This window comes from Lytechinus variegatus, chromosome 8, assembly GCF_018143015.1.
Source record: "Lytechinus variegatus isolate NC3 chromosome 8, Lvar_3.0, whole genome shotgun sequence".
NCBI classification, from domain to species: Eukaryota; Metazoa; Echinodermata; class Echinoidea; order Temnopleuroida; family Toxopneustidae; genus Lytechinus; species Lytechinus variegatus.
The window spans coordinates 37667733-37690232 of record NC_054747.1 but is presented as its reverse complement, the minus strand read 5'-3'; the positions used below and the strand labels follow the sequence as shown (position 1 = coordinate 37690232).

The 22500-nt window shown below is 38.5% G+C and overlaps 2 protein-coding genes across 2 annotated transcripts in view; both read right to left on the bottom strand.

Annotated features, from left to right (window-relative positions):
- Nucleotides 1–10694: 10694 nt before the first annotated feature.
- On the bottom strand, nt 10695–15755 carry LOC121419706. Its single transcript, XM_041614164.1, has 5 exons — nt 15418–15755; nt 13205–13263; nt 12305–12615; nt 11434–11563; nt 10695–10750 (listed from the first exon to the last, which is right to left on the bottom strand). The coding sequence occupies exons 1-5, from the start codon at nt 15753–15755 to the stop codon at nt 10695–10697; spliced, it is 894 nt and encodes a 297-aa protein (XP_041470098.1).
- A 5961-nt stretch (nt 15756–21716) lies between these two features.
- The window catches only part of LOC121420461 (upstream stimulatory factor-like), a 26792-nt gene continuing 26008 nt past the window's right edge, over nt 21717–22500 (bottom strand). The window contains 1 exon segment of the mRNA XM_041615107.1: nt 21717–22167. Coding sequence (XP_041471041.1) covers nt 21955–22167 — 213 coding nt within the window. The 3' untranslated portion in view covers nt 21717–21954.

Genomic DNA, 22500 nt, shown 5'->3' with positions numbered 1-22500 from the left:
GGGAACAGTATTTTTTTTCTCCAAATCTTGTTGGTTTCACACGCCAATATTTGTTAAGGGGTGTAAGGGGTGCATTGTCAGAATATGGAAAATATTTGTTTAGGGTGCTTTCCGAAATCACATGGGTACGTCTGGTATCCATCCGTCAATGGAATTATGCCCCCCGAGCGTCAACACTTATAGCAGTACCCAATTAGTGGCCCTGCCGCCCTGAGGCCCGTTGCAGAAAGAGTTGCGATCAAATGCAACTCAAAAAATCTTACGCAGCTCAAAAAATCTTGCGCAACTTGAATTTCAGCCAATAAAGCACCCGATTTAGGAAGTTGCGCTTGATATTTTGACTTGCGTTTGAACGTTTCTGCAACAGGCCCCAGAACCATTAATAGAGATTGCATATTGTTATGTATTTCGAAATTATGTCTAACTCATTTCATTACGTTGTGTTTTTACTTCAAATGCAGGGAAAGCTTTACGGAATATAAATGTTATATAGATAGTGTACAATCTATTGTACAATATACTGGATTATATGTACGACAAATATAAAATTATCCGAGTGCAGGTTTATTTCACCGAGGCCGAAGGCCGAGGTGAAATAGGCTTGCACGAGGGATAATTTTATATTTGGAGTTCATATAGTCCAGTAATATTGTATGATAGAAGTTCACTATTTATTATAGTAAATAGATCCCTCAATCTAAGCCCCCAACCATGGATTTTACCACAGTCTAGATCTAGATGGCATACGTTCTTCTTACCTTATATTTGTGAAATTCCAATTGAACACGATGTTCAATTTGTCATCTGCTGCAAGGGGTTAAACCACGTAAATTTGTATTTCTATCTGCTATCGGAAATTATAAAAATGCTACTTTGGGAAATCGATATACAAATATATCGATTGAAAACAAATTAATCGACATTCTTCCCATTCATTTAACACGGGTTTTGCCATCCAAAAATTGAAAGTTGTACATATGTACAATATAACTTTTTGAAGGGAGGTCACGTGGTACCAATCCAGCCAATCACAGCTCGTATTTTACTACCACTATTTACTATATAATAATAATAATAATAATAATAGGCATTTATATAGCACCATCTATCTAGAAATATTCTATTCCGAAGCGCGTTGTTATTATTATTACCCGGCTTTAGCTCGAGCTGCCTCTCAGCGCTCATGCATTCAAGGAATTAATCCTGCCGGGTACCCATTCACCTCACCTGGGTCGAGTGCAGCACAATGTGGATACATTTCTTGCTGAAGGAAATTACGCCATGGCTGGGATTCGAACCCACGACCCTCTGTTTCAAAGTCAGAAGACTTATCCACTGGGAAACAACGCTCCACTTATATATAAATATATAAGTCATGTAAGTAGGTTCATGATGTTCGTTCGACACAAATCATCTGGGCTTATTAATTCTATCACTCTTTTGTAATGTTCACAGCAAAAACTTGTGGTGTTAGCCGGTGTACATAGAGGACCAAACGAGTTATTTTACACCGTTGTTAAATTGGTTTTGTTAGTTTTACACCTATAGGTGTTATTACAACAACTTTTGTTGTTACACTTACACTCTTTGGTGTAATTCATGTTTAATTTCTAGGGTGTAATCTTAACACCTGAGGGCATGGTCCTCTATTAACACCAATAGGTGTCAGTTTTAACACCGCAGTTTATACAGCTTTATCGAGAGGAAGGGGGGGGGGGGGGATGGGGGGACCTATAGCCAACAATGTGTCAGTGTACACATTATACAGTGTGTGCCTCAGAGAAGACTCCTAACTTGACAATAAAAGTTCAATTTCAACGTATAAAAATAAAGAACGCCAATAAAGCAATCATTTTTTTTTTCTATTGTCACTCGATCTACATGCATGGCTGCTACGATCTGCTAATGCTTGTTTTACAACCACTTTTCAAAAGTATACCCTGATTAGAATAATAAGTATAATAATAATAATGATAACAATAGTAATAATGAAATTATTAATAATAATATTATTTACATTATTGTTATTATTATTATCATCATTATTAATATTTCATTATTATTATGATTATTATTATTACTTTATTATTATCATCATTATCTTCATTATTATTTTCATAATCGTCATCATCATTATCACTATACTAATGTATCATTATTATTATCACAATTATCATCATCATCACCATCATCAATTCAATGTAATTCGAAAAGATTGAAGGATTGTTCACAGTCTCTAGCCCGGGGGGGAGGGGGCACTCAGTATATAAAGCATAGTGGGTATGTGCCGAGGAGGGGACCCCCATTTTTACACCTAAATTTCCGTTTCAAGGCATAGCATTTTTGTCTTATTGAGAAAAAAAAAGAAAGCCGCTCCAAGGCATAGCATTTTGTTCTTGTCGAAAAAAAGAAGAAAGAAATAAGCTCCAAAGCTTCGCATATTTTTCGTTACGCCGTTCCAGTCGCATTGATCTGCTGCAATTTTGGTGAAAAGCGGCCGCCGAGCGCTGTCCGACCATCGTCTTTGCGCGAGCGCACCCGGCGAAGGCCGCGCTAGCTGCATCATGCACGCATGCCGTTCCATAGGGGTGCATACGCACGTACTCACACGCTGGTGATCCGTTCCCAGGACCCCCGTTTTCACAAAATTGTAGTTCCGAAGCCCGTTCCGAGGACCCTCCTTTTTACAATAAGCCCACTCCAAGGCCCCCGTTTTTTTGTCTCGCCCGCGGGACACCCCTACCACTTTTTGGGTCGAGTGCCCCCCGGGCCCGGGGGTCTCTAGCACACAATGACAAGCCACACCAAACACACACTGAGGTGTTAACTAATCGAGGAGCAAACCAGTCGTTATAATCCGGTGTTTGATGTACAGTGTTAATTCAACACCCATTTGTCTTACTACACCACCTTTGGATGTTAATTTAACACTGTTTGGTGTTATATTCAATCTCTTTGGTTTAATTCTAACACCTCAGGGTGTTAATATAATCTAGGGACACCAACCAGTGTAAGTTTTTACACCGTACCCTATGTTTAGAGTGTATCATTTCTTACTAACAGGCACTTTTAACGACAATCTTTATTATGAAATTGTTTGCGTATGTAATTTTTCTTTAATTTGGTATTTCAAGTTTTCCATTTATTTATGTCTTTTAATCATGCAAGCACGAACCCCATCCCCCAAAAAAATCACGAGCTAGAGCTTTACGACTTTGCACGAACAGCCATTACATTGCCCATTCTGCTCCTCTCTTCAACTTAATATACTTGATTTATATCGGTATCACACAGCAGTGCTAGGGTACTTGCATTTCATAATCTTCCGTACAACACTTCAGCTTTATTTTCTACAATTTTTCATATTCACAATTACAATACGAGAAATCAATCTGATTTTCATAGTTGGAATGTTTTATTTGCGTATGAAGAAAAATATCCATGATGTAGTCTACCAATGATTTGGAAATCATTATCAAATTATTATATTCTTTTTAATAAACCGTTATTATAATCATTTAGGAAACATCTAAAAAAAAATATTTTTGTCCCAATACTGACTAATATGTACTGTACATTTATAATAGTATTACCAGACCCCCCTTCCACATTGCAAAAACTCCGGTGTTGATTTAACACTAGCCAGGAATCTATATCCGTCCACACCAGAGAAGTGTTAAACAACACCGGTTTTCGTATTAGTCTAACATCAGATAGGTGTTCATACAACACCAATTAGTTTTAAAACAGCCTTAGTTTGATTCCAAAATGGTGTTGTTTCAATACTTCTCTGGTGTGGACATATATAGATTCCAGGTTGGTGTTAAAACAACACCACAGTGCATTTTCAATGTTCCTCTGACTGATATTTCTTTATAACTTGTTATGTGTTCTTTATGTTTTTCCCATATTTTCTATGTTTTTTTTAGTACCGGTAATTATCTATAATAATACTTTGTATTGGCCGGGTATAAGGGAGCTTATTTTACGGCGGGGCTACATGGCCTTATTCTAGTTTCTTTTTTTTCACTTTAACTGCCAATTTTTGTATGTTTAACCCTTTCTTTCTTTTCGATTGAAAGGTATTATAATGACAGTGTTATTTCTTTATATTTGTATCAAGTTGTATAATTGCATTCATTATATATTGTAGTGACCTGTTTTTATGTGAATATGAAATAAATGATCAAACAAATTTGGGGTAAAACTCTTTTTTTATTATCATTAATAATAATAATAATATAGGGTACTTATATTGCGCACATATCCACCTTGTTAGGTGCTCAAGGCGCTCCTATATTACCCGTCGAAGCTAGGCGTTCATAGCGCACACAGCTTTATAAGGAATTACTTCCTACCGGTACCATTTACCTCACCTGGGTTGAGTGCAGCACATTGTGGATCAGTTTCTTGCTGAATGAAATTATTAAATGCAATCTTATTTCACACAATGAATTCTCATTTTCGACCAACCTAGAATGTTGCTATATCAGGCAAGTTATGTCGTTCCCATATGCAATGATAAAGACATATGCAATCGAGAGGTATCATGATGTTGAATGAAGGAGTGAATTATGATTACAGTAAATTTGGAGTGAATCCGAATAAATCGCAAACATTGTATTTTCAAAAACCATAAGCAGGGATTACATTTCACATTAGAATATGTTACTTATTTCTCATACGAGGCATAACACACATGGAAGATACTTTAGAACATCGAAGGAATTGTATATAGTAAATTTATGTATGCATACATTGAATTGTTGGCTGAAACTCATAAATTAAGGTTTCAAGGTTCAAGGTTTATTCATATACACATTTCACATTTTCAAACACCAGTAACTCAATACAAACAATAATAATATATGATACAAATTTTCACAGATGAGCATAAATAAATATCGTTGGTACATTATGAAATGTATAGCTGACGTGATATAAACTAGCCTTGAGATCCAGACCGTATTAGTCTGGAACTATTATACTTAGTTCGCGTAGTGTACGCTTAGCGACCCCCAAATGATAAGTGTGGGTTTATGCGTATGTGTGTGAATGTGTGGGTGTGTATGTGCGTTTGTCGAGCTAGCCCTCGATTCATGATTTGAATGCTTGAAAATAAAGACACGTTCAACTCGAAGGTTTACCCAAGAGCTACAACCATGAAGATAATGTTGATTCCAAACGAGAGCAGGGGCGTAGCAGTGACGTAACTAGGATTTTCTTCCGGAGGGGGGGGGGGGGTATCGCTTATTTTTTTTGGGGGGGAGAGGGATTTTTTCGGTGTTTGTAATACACACACCGAAAAAAAAACACTGTGTATGTGTGTCTATGTGATAGGGGCGAATCCAGCTTTCGCCAATAGGGGGCCCAAATGTTTTATTTTTTACCTATATTTTCCCGATCGGCCGGTTTAAAGTTTTATTCTTATGAATATGAAACAATCTCGTAATTCGTATCATTTTTTGTTGGAAATTTCATGTATTTTGTCCTGAAAATTTTACATTCTGTGCAATATGTTTGTGATCTTAAACAAGATGCGTATTGCTGCGAGCGCCAAGCGCGAGCAGAAAATTATTGATATTTCGATCTGAAACTGGATAATTTAAGCACGTTTTAAAAATTAAGAACATGCGCGTGATTTAGATTTAAACCTGGAATCTGGGCATTCTGAATACATTTTTTTAAATCATGAAGATCAATAATGTGAGCTCGAAGAGCGAGCTGAAAATATTTAATATTTCGATCCGAAAAAGGGTCAATATGATCGAAGATGTTAAATAGTGACATTTTAGAGATTTTTATTCACTCGTAATCCTCCTCATATTTTCATCATCTTTTTCCCTCCTCTCTTTCCCTCTTTTTCTCTCTTTCCCCTTTTTTGTTTGTTCCTCCAGAAGGGGAGGGGGGACCCCTCGGCCCCCTGGATCCGCCTATGTGTGAAAAACATGTAGGCATCTGTGCTCTCATTGTCAGAGAAATATGTATAATACTTTTAAGCAAGAAATGTAAATGAAGCTGTAACTTAGGCCCTAAAATTTGTTCTCAGCAGAACATTTTTTTTTCAGAGGGCGGGGCCTTGAGAACACACCAAATCTCTGGGGGCACGTGCCCCCAGGCCCCACGTAGCCACGCCTCTGGTTTGATCATGGGGAAATGGAACTAAAGTGGTATGGGAATGCACATCTTGGGGAGGGGACTTTACAAATGAGATGAAAAATATATTGATAACATGGCAGCAGACTCAATGGGTGATTTCAAGTTCGGTGTTGACCTTTTGGTGTTGGTGTTAGGTCAATTTTTACACGATTATAACGCCGAAAATGAAGTGAAGAAAGTCCTGAAAATTCACCATTTGTTGAGGTGTTAATAATGTGATCTGGACCAGTTTTACAAACTCTGAATAAGTTTTGTAGCCAGGGGAAGCAATCCAAATTTCAACACCAACACCAAGGCCAACAATGGACTTGAAATCACCCAATGTATTGTAACAAGAAATCATACATAAGAATCCAATCATACATCGATTATCCATCCACCATGTACATTAAGTCACCAGACTCATTTACACAAAATACATATTTCAAATATCAACATGAATTCAGATTCGATCAGAATAGAGAATGTTTCGTTTACGAGAAAAAAAACGAAGTTTATAAATGTACGCTTATGAATTTCAAAGCTGGAAATCATTTAAAATTTTGGTTTCATTTGCCCATGTTTTACCAAAAAGGACTTCTCATTAGACCAGCAACATCGTGATTGATACTGCGGCCACCCTCCTGTTTTCATTTGTCCGATTTCACATGTATTATCTTGTATGTATTGTCAATTGTTTTAATGGAAATAAATTCAAGTCGATTAAAAAAAGGAGAAAAGTATAAACAAAAAAAATCATGCATGCATTGCATCTGGGCTAAGGTCTTCAAGAGCGAGACTGTCGAATTTCGTGAGTCATCAGGCTGCAATTGAATTTACGGCAAGTTTAACACCGGGGTCTAACAAGCTTTTTAAGGATCTTAAACTCTACGGCCCGTATTCTGAAGTCGAGTTTAACTTAAACGCAGGTTTAAAGTTGTGGTTTAAGTATGGATAGCCAATTGTTACATAAATCATCTTTAGCAGACATTAACTTCTCCCAGTTCTGGGTAGCTTTAGGTTTGTGTGCTGAGAAGAAATACGGAAGCAAAGCTGATGTAGCCTAAAGCTCACAGAAGAAATCTGCACTGACAAGGGTCGAGCTAGCTACATCGGGTGCTACAAAAACCGTCAAAGCAGGAGGCGTAGATCGGTTAACCGATACATACAGTCTAATGAAAAACTGAGTGTGGAGTGTGACTTTGTATGTGGATCGAGGGGGGGGGGGGCACTTCCATCATTTAGAGGATCAGAGAAGCAGCAGGAAGCTTAAGTACAGCAGGGCGATAACAAGGGAGGATGAGGAAGATAAATCAACTTCTGAACCAATCTCAGAAGTGATCAAACCATGGTAGCTAGCTTGAAGGAAGAATTAGAAGGCCACCTGGACCGCACTACGGCAACAACCTCAGACTAATGATCCTGGTGACAAACAACAGCAGCAGCAGGGGAATTCAAATAAGTTCGATGGTAGTTGCTACTTTTGTGGAATGAAAGGCCACATGAAGAGGAAGTGCAAAAAGAAGATGAGGCTCAGATTCAACAATCCGAGCAACAAAAACAGGGCTCAACAAACGAAGTAAGGTCACACCAAGGGGGCATGGCGTGGCCGAGGAATCTGGATGCACCAGCCCGTCAACACCAAATACCACACAGCCTATAGTTACAACCAGGTACAATGGAGAAATCAACAAAGGAATTCTGAAGGGCATGTATGTGCCAGTCACTATCGGTGGGACACAGTTGAGTTTTCTGGTAGACAAGGGAGCAACAGATATATACATCTCCAAGGCAGGCTATGGGATCTTACAAGAGAAGCCTACGGTACAAACTACTACAGAGAAAGTTATGCTGGCAGACGGCTCACACCTAGAGGTGGACGGAAATATCCGCAAAGAAATGATAATAGGCCACGGGAAGGCAAGGATCACCCTGATAGTCGCTGATGTCTGTAGCGATGGAGTCTTAGGCATGGATAATCTTCTGCAGTTAGGAGCAAGGCTTAACTTGGAGACTTCTACTATGGAAACCAAGTGGGGTTCAGTTCATTGTCGCCAGGAAGTCAAAACAAGAACTTGCTTCCGCATCATAGCTACTGAGATGTACACCATACAGGCAGGCCGAGAAGGCATTACAGGAAAAGTACTGGACGGGGTTTCGGACGACGTTACAGGCATGGTCGAAGCATCAAATGATAGACGTCAACTTACACAGAAAGGCATAATCTTGGCCAGGACCCTCGTAGGAACTAGTAATGGAGTAGTTCCAGTTAGAGTGTACAACCCTACAGGATCACAACGGGTGATAAACAAAGGGATGGAGCTAGGACATCTGACATCAGTATCAGATCCTGATATCCAGGCATCTTAGCTTTCCAGTTAGGAGATTGATCTACCAGAGTATTTGACTAATTTGTACGAGTGGAGTATACTAGAGGTACCAGAGCACCATGCACCTATTGCTAAGCTAAAGACTACATACCAGGATGTCTTTTCCAAAGGAGACCATGACTTGGGGAAAACTAACCTGGTGAACCATACAGTTGACACCGGATAGACCAGGCTAATCAAACACTAGGCCACAGAAACATCCGCTTGGACAGCTAGATGAAATCAGAAAGCATGTCAACGATCTTCTGGACAGGGAACTCATCGAGCCTTCAGACAGTCCGTGGACAGCCAACATCGTCTTAGTCAAGAAGAAAGACGGCTCCCAACGCTTCTGTGTTGATTACAGGCAACTAAATAGTGTTTCCATTAAGGATGCATATCCTCTACCTCGTATCGACGAGACCCTTGACGCACCCTCTGGGGCCAAGTGGTTTTCAACGTTGGACCTTGCTAGTGGGTACTGGCAGGTAGAGCTTGACTCGCATGCTAAGGGAATTCAGCTTTCCTAGCAGATGGGTGACTAGTATACCTGGGAAGTTATGCATTTGGGCATGTGCAACGCCCCAGCAACATTTGAAAGGCTCATGGACCAGGTACTGAGAGGAATGCACTGGGAGACTCTACTGGTCTTCTTAGACGACGTGATCGTGTTCGGGAAATCAATTGATGAGGAGATGGTGAGGCTGCAGCTGGTGCTTGAACGTCTAAGACAGACAGGGCTGACGTTGAAGCCAAAGAAGTGCAACTTGTTGAAGACTTCTGTTTCATACCTCGAGCACGTCGTATCTGCAGAAGGCATATCGACTTAGCAGGACATAACAGAAACACTCAGGACATGGCACAGACCCGAGTCAGTGAGGGAGGTCCGTGGATTCTTGGGACTTGCATCTCATTACCGTCGTTTCGTTGAAGGCTTTGCCAAAATTGCTAGACCTCTGTACCAACTGACAGTGAAAGGGCGGAAGTTCCGAGTGGAACCAGGACTACCAAGAAGCCTTCGTGGAACTGAAGCACAGACTAGTCACGGCTCCAATACTGGTATACCCTACTGTGGAGGGAAGGTTCATTCTGGACACAGATGCCAGCAATAATGGCATCGGTGGTGTACTCTCCCAGATACAGAATGGTAAGGAACGGGCATTGCCTTTGGAAGCCGAGTGCTAAGCAAACCAGATGGAACTACTTGCTGTAGTAGTGTACCTCAAACACTACAAGCATACAAGTATTTGTATGGTCGCCACGTCCAGTTGAGGACTGATCATGGAGCTCTGAGATGGCTGATGAATTTCCGGCAACCTGAAGGTCAGCTGGCACGCTGGGCAGAAGTCATAGCAAGCTACGACATTGAGATTATACACAGAGCTAGAAGGATTCACAGCAACGCTGACGCTCTATCTCGAAGACACTGGGAATATCAACGTCATCACGTTGATGAATAACAATCTAGCTGATATCCAAGAGGCCCAACTGGAAGGTCCTAACATAAATCCAGTCAGGAATGTACTGGTGGAAGGGAGGAAGCCATCCCGGGAAGAGGCGACGGCATATCCTTTTAAGGTCAAGGTTCTTCTGGATCACTGGGACCAGCTAGAGGTCAAAGATGGTGTTCTCTACAGGAGGTGGGAATCAGGAGATGGACGAGATGTCAGGTGGCGATATGTACTACCTAAAGCTCTGATACCAGAGGTACTACAGGACCCACACTCCTCTCCCATGGTAGGACACAAGGTACAGGAACTTTTCTACTTGTTAGAAATGAAGGAAGATGTCAGATCCTTCATTAGGCAATGTCCAGACTGCGAACTCCGACAGAAGGTAGGAGGGAAAAGAGCTCCGCTAAATTAGAGGCAGAGTGGATATCCGATGGAGAGGATCGCCCTGAACCATATGGGACCACAGTATAAACAAATAGAATTTTTATGGCTAAGGTCTTCAAGAGCGAGACTATTGAATTTCGTGAGTCATCAGCCTGCAATTGAATTTACGGCAAGTTTAACACAGGGGCTTAACAAGCTTTTTAAGGATCTTGAACTCTACGAAATGAAGTTCCCTGACATCCCGGATTGATATGCACAGATATCATCTTTAGCACATTAACTTCACCCATTTCTGGGTAGCCTAAGGTTTGTGTGCTGAGAAGAAATACGGAAGCAAAACTGATGTAGCCTAAAGCTCACAGAAGAAATCTGCAGTGGCAAGGGTCCAGCTAGCTACATCGGGTGCTACAAAAACCGTCAAAGCAGGAGGCGTAGATCGGTTAACCGATACATACAGTCTAATGAAAAAACTGAGTGTGGAGTGTGACTTTGTATATGACTCGAGGGGGGGGGGGGGAACTTCCATTGACGAGTGGATACCATGCGTGGCCAAAAACACGTAAAAGGGATCTCTTTTTCGAGATATAGGGCACGTTAAGCACATGTACGTAACGTAATAAGGGTGTCAAAACACTATTTGAAAAAAGGGTATATGTAGGAAAACTACATGTTTACGGTCCTATTTGCGAGGTTATAAAAAGACAAATGATTTATAAGGTGTTTAGGGTCCGATTTGAGCGAGGTGTGTGCATTGGGTGGTCATGGTGGTACTAAATATTTACCCAATTAAAAAGTAAAAAAAGGTAAAGCCGGCGACGTCCATGATCACGTCCGTCAACGCCAACATCAACACCGCGAGGCCTTTCAAGTCCGGTGTTGGCCTCGGTGTTGGTGTTGAAATTTGGATTGCGTCCCCTGGCTTCAAAACTATTCCAGAGTTTGCAAAACTGATCCATTTCACATTATTAACACCTCAACAACTAGTGATTTGCTTTTCAGGACCATCTTCATTTTATGTTTGGTGTTATAATCGTGTAAAAATTGACCTAACACCAACACCAAATGGTCAACACCGGACTTGAAATCACCCAATGAGTAAGGGAAGGAAGCATGGAGGTCCATGGTCCTGGGAAGCGGGGGTGCTGGAGAACCCCCTAGATTTTCCTTTGGGGTGCTGCGAGTATTATTCTCCATAGGCAGCACCCCCATGCAGGTATTCTGGAAGATATGTAAAGATGGGAAAATGTAACAAAAATACCGTCATTTTGTAGTGAACTCTCCCCTTCTTTTTTTTTTTGCTTTTCAAATTTCTTTGGACCCACATGATCCCGATGTTGTAGCGATAACCATTTTTATTGCTTTTCAAATTTACATCAGAGCATCCCCAGAGATAAGTCGTTCCAAGGGCCCTGCCAAAGAAGTTGGACATGCATGGTCTTACAAGGAAACGCCGGAAAATTAGATAGATAGATTAGATATAAAACAGAATACAATGCTGTAGTCCTAAGACTAATTGTGCAAAGTTTACATTGAATATTATTTACATTTGAAGATTGTATATACACAATGAGAAACAGTTGGTTGATTGAGTCATGCATAAGTGAGATTTCAGTTGGAAAAAAATGTTTTAAACTTATAAGTATACAACAAAAAGGTCAGAAATATAATTCAGATTTGAATTTCATTATGAAGTTATTACAAGAAAGAATGGAAATGACTTTTTATATCAATGACATGCCACACTGATAATATTGTCGTTATGCTCTTTGCAAATGAAAATGATTTTTCCTGAAGTTTGCAAAAGTCGAGGGGGGGGGGGAGTAATCATGTTAGATATACGCCCTTCATTTTCTCAGTAATTTCATCACTATGTACTGGGCATTGCTGAGATGCATGCGCTATTTCATCACTATCAACCGGGTGACGTTGGAACGCATGCGCCATTTCATAACTGTTTACCGGATATTGATTAAAAGCTTGTACTATCTTATCACCATTTGCTGAATATTGTTGAAACGCATGCGCTGTGTCATTTCTATTCATCGGGAATCGTTGAATACCATGCGTTATTTTTTCACTGTTCACCAGACATCTATGGATTATATTCAGGAGGTCCAACTGTTCCTCGTTCGATATCATAGTCCGATGAGAATCGATACCTTCTGGTAGTTGATAGATATCAGTGATATGGCTCTTTTCCAGGTATTCGATCAGCTTGACGGCGTCGTTTCTTCTCGCGTCGCAAATGATGATGGCGATCGGAAACCTTCCTGTTTGCATGGTAAATAAATGATATATTCAGATTCCGCGGAAATAACATACATCACAATGTTTCAAACTCAGTACGCAATTTCCGCAATAAACAGACGGGAAATTGTCAAGTTGATGAGAGTAATTTGTTCGAGGCCTCACTCTACTATTTCTACTACCACTACTACTACTACTACTACTACTACTACTACTACTACTACTACTACTACTACTACTACTACTACTACTACTACTACGACTTTAATAATAATATAGTGTATTTATATTGCGCACATATCCATCAGGTGCTCAAGGCGCTCCTATATTGCCCGGCTAAGCTAGGCGTACATAGCGCACACAGCTTTTTAAGGAAATACTTCCAACCGGTACAATTTACCTCGCCTGGGTTGAGTGCAGAACATTGTGGATCGGTTTCTTGCTGAAGGAAATTACGCCATGGCTGGGATTCGAACCCACAGCCCTCTGTTTCAAAGCTTGCGCTACTACTACTTCTACCGCTGCTGCTGCTGCTACTACTACTACTACTACTAAAATTACTGGAAAATCCTTATGAAAAGTAATATACGCTTATCTCCAAACTTAACTTACCTGTTATATGTTTTGTCAACTTGATAACATCATTTGTGAAATATGGAACGAGTGAAGCACTGTTAAACAGTAAGAAAAAAATGTAACAATTCTACAATGAATGGTATGAGACCAAGTGCACCTCTTGGTGTATCCTAACTGAATTTATTTATTCATGTTTTATTCATATCAAATGATAAAATAAGGTGGAGGGTAGTTCGGTTCAGTTATAAAACTGCTTTACAATGAAGCCCTCCCCTTTACAAACATAAAATAGAACATTAACATGATAATATATATAAGTACAAGTGAAAATTAACATAAAAAGTTATAATCTAAAAAATTAACATAAAAAAGAAAACAAGTAAACAAAAAGGAAAGAATACAAAAAGATACTTTGTTATAATACATGTTTGGCCAATAAAAAAAATTGACAAATTTGTAAATGTTTTTTTTTTCTATAGCAATTAATAAGACAATGCAGTAAAAAGACAAGGGGTGGATTAAGTGGTAATTTATAAAATGTGAAGTCTTTCTATGTCGTAGAATATTCATTTATTAGAATATATTTATTTAGGTACAAAAGATCAGCAAAAGCTGTTTTCCGTCAATGACCTGATGATGACAAAATCACGATTACAATAAATAACATCGACATCATACACATAAATAAAATCACATTCTAAGCCAGATGTTGTTTGAAGGTTTGCAAGGTGGCATGTACAATTGCTGATGTGGTTTACGGTACACCATGTGGAGTGTTATAGAAACAGTGGATAGAAGAGAAGAAGTGGATAGGCGAGAATGTGGAGATTTGAGAGTCCGTCTTCAGGAGTCACTCCTGAAGACGGACAGTCAACCTGCCCGAAACGTCGAGTCTCTCTACTACTCATCATCTAGATCTCTACTCGCCGACTCAAGCCAGCATCTCCTCATCAGCTCTACTACTCAAGCTGTTCTCACTCAACATTCCTTCTGGTTTACAGTCCTTTTCAGGACTATTTTCAAGAAAGAATACTCTACTCTCAAATCTCCACATTCACGCCTATCCACTTCTTCTATCCACTGTTTCTATAACACTCCACATGGTGTACCGTAAACCACATCAGCAATATTCTAAGCCACTGTCTATAGGCAATGCTTAATAATGGAACTCAACAAATATCTTTACATAAATGATAACATGACAATGAACAAAATGTTATCAAAACGGAAAATACATATGGATATAAACTACAAATTGGACTATTTATTCACTGATAAAAACCATTGAAATTAAAGTAATTATATAAATGGGGGCTCCATAGGAACTAAATATTTGAGTGAAACAAACATCAAGTAATAATTAGCATAAAACAATATTAACTTTGTAAGATTATACAGACAGCCCGGAATCTACGTCCACACCAGAGAATTGAAACAACGCCAGTTTGGAATCAAACCGATGCTGTTTTGATACTAATTGGTGTTGTATAAACACCTATCTGGTGTTAGACCAAAACGAAACCCATGTTTTTAATACTTCTCTGGTGTGAACATATATAAATTCCGGGCTGGTGTTAAATCAGCACCAGAGATTTTGCAGTGTGGTATGAGATGAGTCAAGACTGTATAGGGCGTCATTCTGTGGAATGGTATTTTTTTTATCTTTTACCCACGTCTTCTTTTTTTAGATATGGCATCGTAAAATTTCATATTGGCAGTTCTGATTTAACGAAATCCAATCAGAGTGAAGATAGGGATTGAATAAATTAAAGGTCGTGGCCGGGTGATTCCCTTTTAAAATCACCCATTCGCTTTCCATGTCAAATTTCTGCTCGTATAGTTATTCCTTTCATCAGCATACGCCCCCTTCCGAACTTTTAAACCTACGACTTGTTTAGCCCCTCCCACTAGCGTACCTGGGGCCGGGACCGGGGGGGGGGGCAGATATTGCCCCCCGACGAGTCACAACTGGTCCAGGGGATATGCCCCCTTTTGAGAAGCAAAATTAATAATATGTAATGTAAAAATGCAATGAAAACAGACGTGTGCCCCCACTTGAACTTGAGGACCTTTTCTTTTTGCTTGTCAATTTTTTTCGCGGAAGAAATATCCTCCAAAAAATTTGCCCCCTTTTGGCAAATCCTGGGTACGTCGCTGCCCCCCCCCTTCCTCCATCGCACCCACCTGTTATCACCTTAATACACGTTATTTATTTTAAAAATAAAAATATATCATTTGAGGGAGGGGAAATAGAGAAAAAAGTTAACATACTCCTGCACGAAATATTTCTACACATGACAGAGAGCGAGTTGGAAAGATACTCCATCCGATCTTCCTGAGATACTTGTTGATGGTCAGCAATATGAACAAATGGCTCTCCAACGGCTCCCCTCAGAGCCCTTCTCATTGCGGACACAACACTTGAACCGCACTCCCCGAGATCAACAAGACCAAGGGTAAGTCCAGCCTGGTCATCTCCAAATCTCTGACCAAATCGTGACACTTTGACCGATGGTTGATGGAACAAGATTTCACGGCGTAGTTCTGATATTCTCCTGTCGATCTCCGCGTTAGAAGAGGAAGCCATGTTCGTTCCAATTTCCCATAACCATGACTATAACTTTGTTTTTTTTTTCAAGACGAATTGATGGGATATATGGCAGAAAAGTTGGCACGGATTTGGTTTCACTGATTTGCATACAAAGCAAAATGACTCCAAAGATCACTAAATGCAGCACAGTAAAAATAAGTGAATCATAAATATCAGCTTTGTCAAGCGACATCGAATGACAAGTTCATCATGTATGAAATTATGAAGGACTAATTTGAACCAAACGTGTTTAAAGGACAAGTCCACCCCAACAAAAACTTGATTTGAATAAAAAGAGAAAAATTCAACAAGCATAACACTGAAAATTTCATCAAAATCTGATGTAAAATAAGAATGTTATGGCATTTTAAAGTTTCGCTTATTTTCAACAAAATAGTTATATGAACGAGCCAGTTACATCCAAATGAGAGAGTTGATGACATCACTCACTCACTATTTCTTTTGTATTTTATTATATGAAATATGAAATATTTTTATTTCCTCGTCATTGTCATGTGAAATGTAGTTTCATTCCTCCCTGAACACGTGGAATTCCATTATTTTAACATTTTGTGCTTCAGGCAATGAGGTCCTTATCATCAAATTCGTAAAAATTGAAATATTGTATAATTCAAACAATAAAAAACAAAAGAAATAGTGAGTGAGTGACGTCATCGACTCTCTCATTTGGATGTAACTGGCTCGTTCATATAACTATTTTGTTGAAAATAAGTGAAACTTTGAAATGTCATAACTTTCTTATTTTACATCCGATTTTGATGAAATTTTCAGCATTGTGCTTGTCTGATTTTTCTCTATTGATTTAAATCAACATTTTTCTGAGGTGGACTTGACCTTTAAGGTATGTTTTTTCCCCAAGCTCCCCCCCCCCCCGAAGTCATATTTTGGCGACTTGTTTATGGGTTTAAATGTGTAAATAAAGCCTACGAAAAACTTTCTAAGGGGCAGTCAGTCTGCAATGAGCAAGAATTATCCAAGTCCTCTCGTAGCTGAATTCACATCCCTGCAAAATCTCGTGAATTGTGAGACTTTTTCTCAAGGAATTTAACCACTTTTGCCTTGAGTAAAATTGATTATTTTCATACCACATGCAAGAGTAAACATTACTCTTTTATACTAATCATTTCTTTTGAATAAAACATTTTGATAAATAAGTGAATTTCAGGCATGAAAAGATGCCTCAAACGGAATTTTCTTGCTCTTTTTTTCTTGCAAATTGTGCAAAATTTTGTGTTTTGGGCACAAATACTATTTATATCAGAAAGATCAAACTCTACTTTCTTACAATGTCACTCTTGATATGGGGCACCTTTTAGATGGGCCAGCAGCCAGCTTTTCCACCAAAACGCAAGACAAGGTTTCTGAATAACATAAAATCCAGAGTTCTGATTGGTTGAATAGTGTTTTCAAAAATACAGACGCTCGTAATTTGAAGAGATTAGCGTGGGAACATTAGAATTGGGTGGGTGTTTGGTCTTTATGACCAATCAGAGCACAGTATTCTTGTTTTTAAACTGCTAAATGTACTTGGCCTATGAAAAGCTAGCTGCTGACCCATCTAAGATATCTCTTCTTATAAAAATTATATCATATTAAAGCTTAGATCTTCAGCTTTATCATTATTTAAAAATTATTTGGGCTCAACCAGAAATTAAGTGCAAAAACAACAACTTTTGTTGCATGAAAATGATAGCTTTTTTAAAGTCCAGATACATGACCTGAAAGTATGATTTTTCTTCTTAATAAAGATATTAAATAACATGAAATTTGGTCTATATTTAGAGCAGCAATGGCTAACAAAAGAGAGGTGTTTTCGTCCGCACGATGCTCAGCAATTGCAAAAACCCTGTAGTCACATAGGCGGCGGAAGCGGGGGGGACAGGGGGACGTGTCCCCCCTAAATTTGAGGAGGGGGGGACGGTCCCCCCTAAATTTGTTGTTGATGACCTTTTTTTTTTTTTTTTTTTTTTTTTTGCTTGTCAATTTATTTTCGTATACGTCCCCCCTAAAATTTTTGGTTGAAAACCTTTTTTTTTTTGCTTGTCAACATTTTTTGGGTTGTCCCCTCCTAACATTTTTGGCTTCCGCCGCCAATGTGTAGTCATGAATATGATACCCACTAACCATTATTTTTTTTTAAATTCCAACATATAAAAATATACATTTTTTCCAAACTATGATGCGAAAGAAGGTTTGATTTCTCCCAAGCATGTGCAATTGCCATTGGTAATAACTTAATTAAATGAAAACCTTCCTTTAAGAGAGGCAGGAAATTGTTCGGAAATTCTAAATTTCATAAAAGAAAAACAAGTGTTTTCATATCACAGCATTGTAGAAATGTTGTATATGGTAATTCCATTAGGTTGGGTCCAAAAATGACAAGATGTCCATATAGCATAGGTATTCTATTTGACAGTGAAGATCAATTCAGTTGTGGCTATCTTTGAATAGACTGAAAGCTTATGTCTTTGTTAACATTGGTTGTTCTGCTGAACTCTACTGGCTCCATTCACCAAAAAAAATATGAACGCTTAAAATCTCCTCCAAACAGATGGCTGCCAGCTGTTTACGTTTTGAAGTGAAGTTACCATAGTAATACATGTTTGATCTTGAAATCTTTTCTGATTTTTTTGTAGTTCAAATCAACTATTTTACCAACGTTACATGGACATCACATTAATATATCATTGCCAATAGACTCTCAGATTTGAAATTGCAAAAAAAAAATTAGAAAACCTAAGTAGAAAACAATTTTTACTGAAGTGATTGATCATTGGTAGATATTTGCCTACTATAAAATGAAACATGGTTTTAGTTTTAGCCTGACGGGACATAGTATTTCAAAGAATAATGAGTTATAAAATAATTGAGCCAAAAGACTTGAGATGTTTTTGAACAGGTATCAAACCTCAGCAAAGCTTTAATTACATTTATCCAATTATAAAACACCATTATTTGTGTTTACCTTCTTGGTATATAAAAAAAGAAGGGAACAATAATTTGTCTTAAAAATGAAGGAGAAAAAAAATTGGTTTCACAAAATGCTCGGTGATACGTTTGAGAATACCCCTAGTCTTGGCATGCAGACCCTAACAGTCTCCAAGTAGTGTCTTGATAAAAAGTAGTAGACTTTTGTTACAAATATAACAATATGATACCAACAGATGCAGAAACATACTGAGCAAAAAATTGGTGCCAAAAATGAAAAAGATTAATGTTAATGCAAATATCTCTGAAAGTACATAATATATCCAGAACTTCCAATATTGCCTTTCTGACATTATCTACTAAGATTATTTACAAGTATAGTTGATAGTTAAACATTTGTTAGGCCTGTGTATAAGAAATAAATTACATAACAGATGAATTTTCCCTGAATGTCTTGTAAGCCAAAGCAAGTTAAACACAAAGCAGTTACAAATTTACAAATGATCTAAATCACTTCTTCTAAAAAATGTAGGGTCATCAAAATGATGGCAGATATTTTAAAAATCTGCATACTTTGCCTCCTACTAGCTGTTTGAATATTACCTAAATAAGTTCCTGTTTAAATCAACTCATCTATGAGGTGTATAAAACAACCTACTCTTTTCTCCTAGAATAATAACAATCAAATGAACATTAAACATTGCTTCCCTAGATTTTAGTTTGTCCACACTAATAGTATATGAAACAACTGTATGAAATATTTATAATAAAGAGTCTTGCCTTTCTTTTTACAAACCACGAAACTATGCATGCAATCAGGTTAACAGCAAAACACATCAACATTTTTCATATCTACAAGTTTATTTCTCGGTTTATGAAAGTTAGAACTGATTTATCACTGGTCCAGCAGTGAAGTATTATTTTCTAGTATTAAATAGATCAAAATGACAGATTTTTCAAAGGATAAAGAAAAAGAAAAATGTTAAATAACAAAATTGGAAGCAAATATATTGAACGTATAAATGGTGACTACTGTATGGTATCTATATAGGGAAAATCAAATTTGAAAACATCTGAGATGCAAAGAGGCGAGGTAAATCTAATATTGTGAATGTGCATTTTCAAGTGCCCTGCTCCAACTTTATATCTACTTTGATATGGGTATGACCAGTATAAAAGAAGCAAATATGAGCAGGCGATACATCAATCCACAAATTTAGGAAGCAATTTGGACTTAGCTCAGTTTAGGCAATAGGAATAGAAAACTGGCACAAAAGTTAGTAAAAACATCATTTGTATAATCCCATTTTCCTGAAAAGATCATTGTGCGAGATTATCTGATATTCTGCGAGGTTTTCACACAAAATTTTAGTCAAATAGTGATATTTTCATGATTAGGACATTAGGGTTCTATGGTATTACAAGTAGAATGATTTATGGGCAATTAAAGAAGGGCAAAGTCAACACTTCTGGTCTGGTTTATACTTTGCCTTGGTTTTACCAATTAACTGCTCAGAAACATGTCTGTTCTATATACTGACCTATGAACTCTTTCATTCAACAAAGTTTCTTTTTATATTTATGACAGTGCTGCATTTGACCATGGAAACAGGGTTACCAGAAAATCTAGCCATTATCAGAGAACAAATATTGTCCACAGACTTGACAGTGAGGATTAATTTGGAATTGATTCTAGGCAACTTTATGGTACTGTACGCAAACGCAAGGCTGAAATCATTGTCATTGCTGTTTGACGATATGAAAACTAAAATAAATTCATGGTGCTAAAAGGGGACATGTATAGTCAATGCTGATAGACATGTGTCCACGGACCTTTATCAATAAAGGCCACCTCACATCTTACGACTGTTCGCGATCCCATTTGGAACAAATCGCATTTTGCTCATTTTCTGAGAATGTGAATGGAACATATCACTTTATTTCAGGTTTAAATTGAAAGAATACTAATATAAGCATTCTGAGAGATTGCAAGCCTTTGTTTTGAAGTAGATGCAAAATTAGTTTCAAAACGCAGCTAATTGTACGACTGCTATAACGTCATTTCGACTAGATATTGAATTTGCTTTTATACTAAGAAGGATGATAGCATAGTCACAGATTTGAACATAGTACGACTGCTATGACGTCATTATGACTAGATATTGAATTTGCTTTTATTCTAAGAAGGATGATAGCAAAGTCACAGATTTGAACATAGGTATTTGTACGATGATTTTGAACGTTACACAGGAAGATAATCCACGTCTGAGTATTAGCATCAAATTCTACTAGGTTCTTTTCCGAAATCGGGTCGCAGACCAATCGTAAGGTGTGCGGTTGCCTTAAAACTTGGCAATTAATCATAGGTTGACTTTACGATTGATCATACATAATAACCAATGTAATCAATGGTAGAAATCAACCTAACGATCAGTCGCTAAGCTTCGTGTAACAGGGCCTACACTGCCGCTGAAGCTTTGATAAAGCAACCAATTGTTTTTTCCAGCACAAACTCATAGGCGCCAGTGAAGAAGCCTACTCTACCACTACGAATACAAAAATAACCAAATTGGCTGAGTCTGAAAGTGTCTCCAATATACAAACATGTCCTGACTTGGAAAAATATTCTCAAAAATGGAGAGAGAAAAATGAAAACTTTGAAGTCTGAGGGGCATCAGCTTTCATTGGTAAATTGACACCGTTTGGATATAAGTCACATGCGGTTGAACAAAGGTAGATTGAGATTTATGACTAGCAATCGTAATGCAATTCTACTTGAAAACGCCTCATGGTAAAGACATTATTTCACTATTCCCCAGCAAGACAGTTGCTTGAGGCTAATCAGGCTAGCTGAAGAATGGGTGATTTCAAGTTCAGTGTTGACCTTTTGGTGTTGGTATTAGGTCAATTTTTACACGATTATAACACCAAACATAGAATGAAGATGGTCCTGAAAAGTCACTCACTAGTTGTTGAGATGTCAATAATGTGATCTGGATCAGTTTTACAAACTCGGAATAGGCTTTGAAGCTAGGGGAAGCAATCCAAATTTCAACACCAAGGCCAACACCTGACTTGAAATTACCCACTTTCTCAGTGGTACACTCAAGTTTGCTGTCCCCAAAGATATCCCTGTTACAGGTATTTCCAATGCTTTTGCACAAAGTCTGGCTTCAGCGAATACTTATCAACTCCCTATGAAAGCTGACGCCCCTACTGACATCAAAAAAAAAAAAAAAAATGTCTCTCAATTTGAACTTCCTGTCGGATCGATTCCCGCCTGTTGTAACTGTGCTCTCAAGAGGGCGTTCTCTCCTTTGAGTTCTTCGAGCTGTTGCCTCATGAGTTCAATGTCGACGGAGAGTCTCTCTGTGTCCTTCAGACTCTCGGCCATGCGTGTATTAGACTGCCTTAGCTCCTGGATATAATCACATGTCTTTGAGAGGATACCGCCTTTACTCTGCAGTGAAAGGAAGAAAAATGATAAATCCATAATTTATTGTTCGAAATAGACATGAAAAACGCCGAAAATTTGCTTTGCCCAATTGATCGTGGGCCCGGCAGCCGCTGTGCAGCGCCAGATCGACGAGGCTCTATCCATTTAATAGTTGAACACCAAACAGGGTAGCAGCAACTCCCATCTTTTAACGTCTTTTGGTCTGACGCGGCCGGGGTTTGAACCCCAGACCTCCCGGTTGTGAGACGGACGCTCTACCAACTGAGCCAACACACCGGTATGGATAGAAGACATATTCAATCAGTAAAATGGCACCCAAGAGCATTTGGTAGGTAC

Bases quoted from the DNA above. Each gene is read 5' to 3' on its own strand.
- LOC121419706 (XM_041614164.1), bottom strand. From the start codon at position 15,755: ATGGCTTCCTCTTCTAACGCGGAGATCGACAGGAGAATATCAGAACTA. The intron at 12,616-13,204 runs GTAAGTTAAGTT...CCATGCAAACAG, and splicing joins GTTGACAAAACATATAACAG to GAAGGTTTCCGATCGCCATC. The intron at 10,751-11,433 runs GTGATTTCAAGT...CGGTTTTTGTAG, and splicing joins TTCCTTCCCTTACTCATTGG to CACCCGATGTAGCTAGCTGG.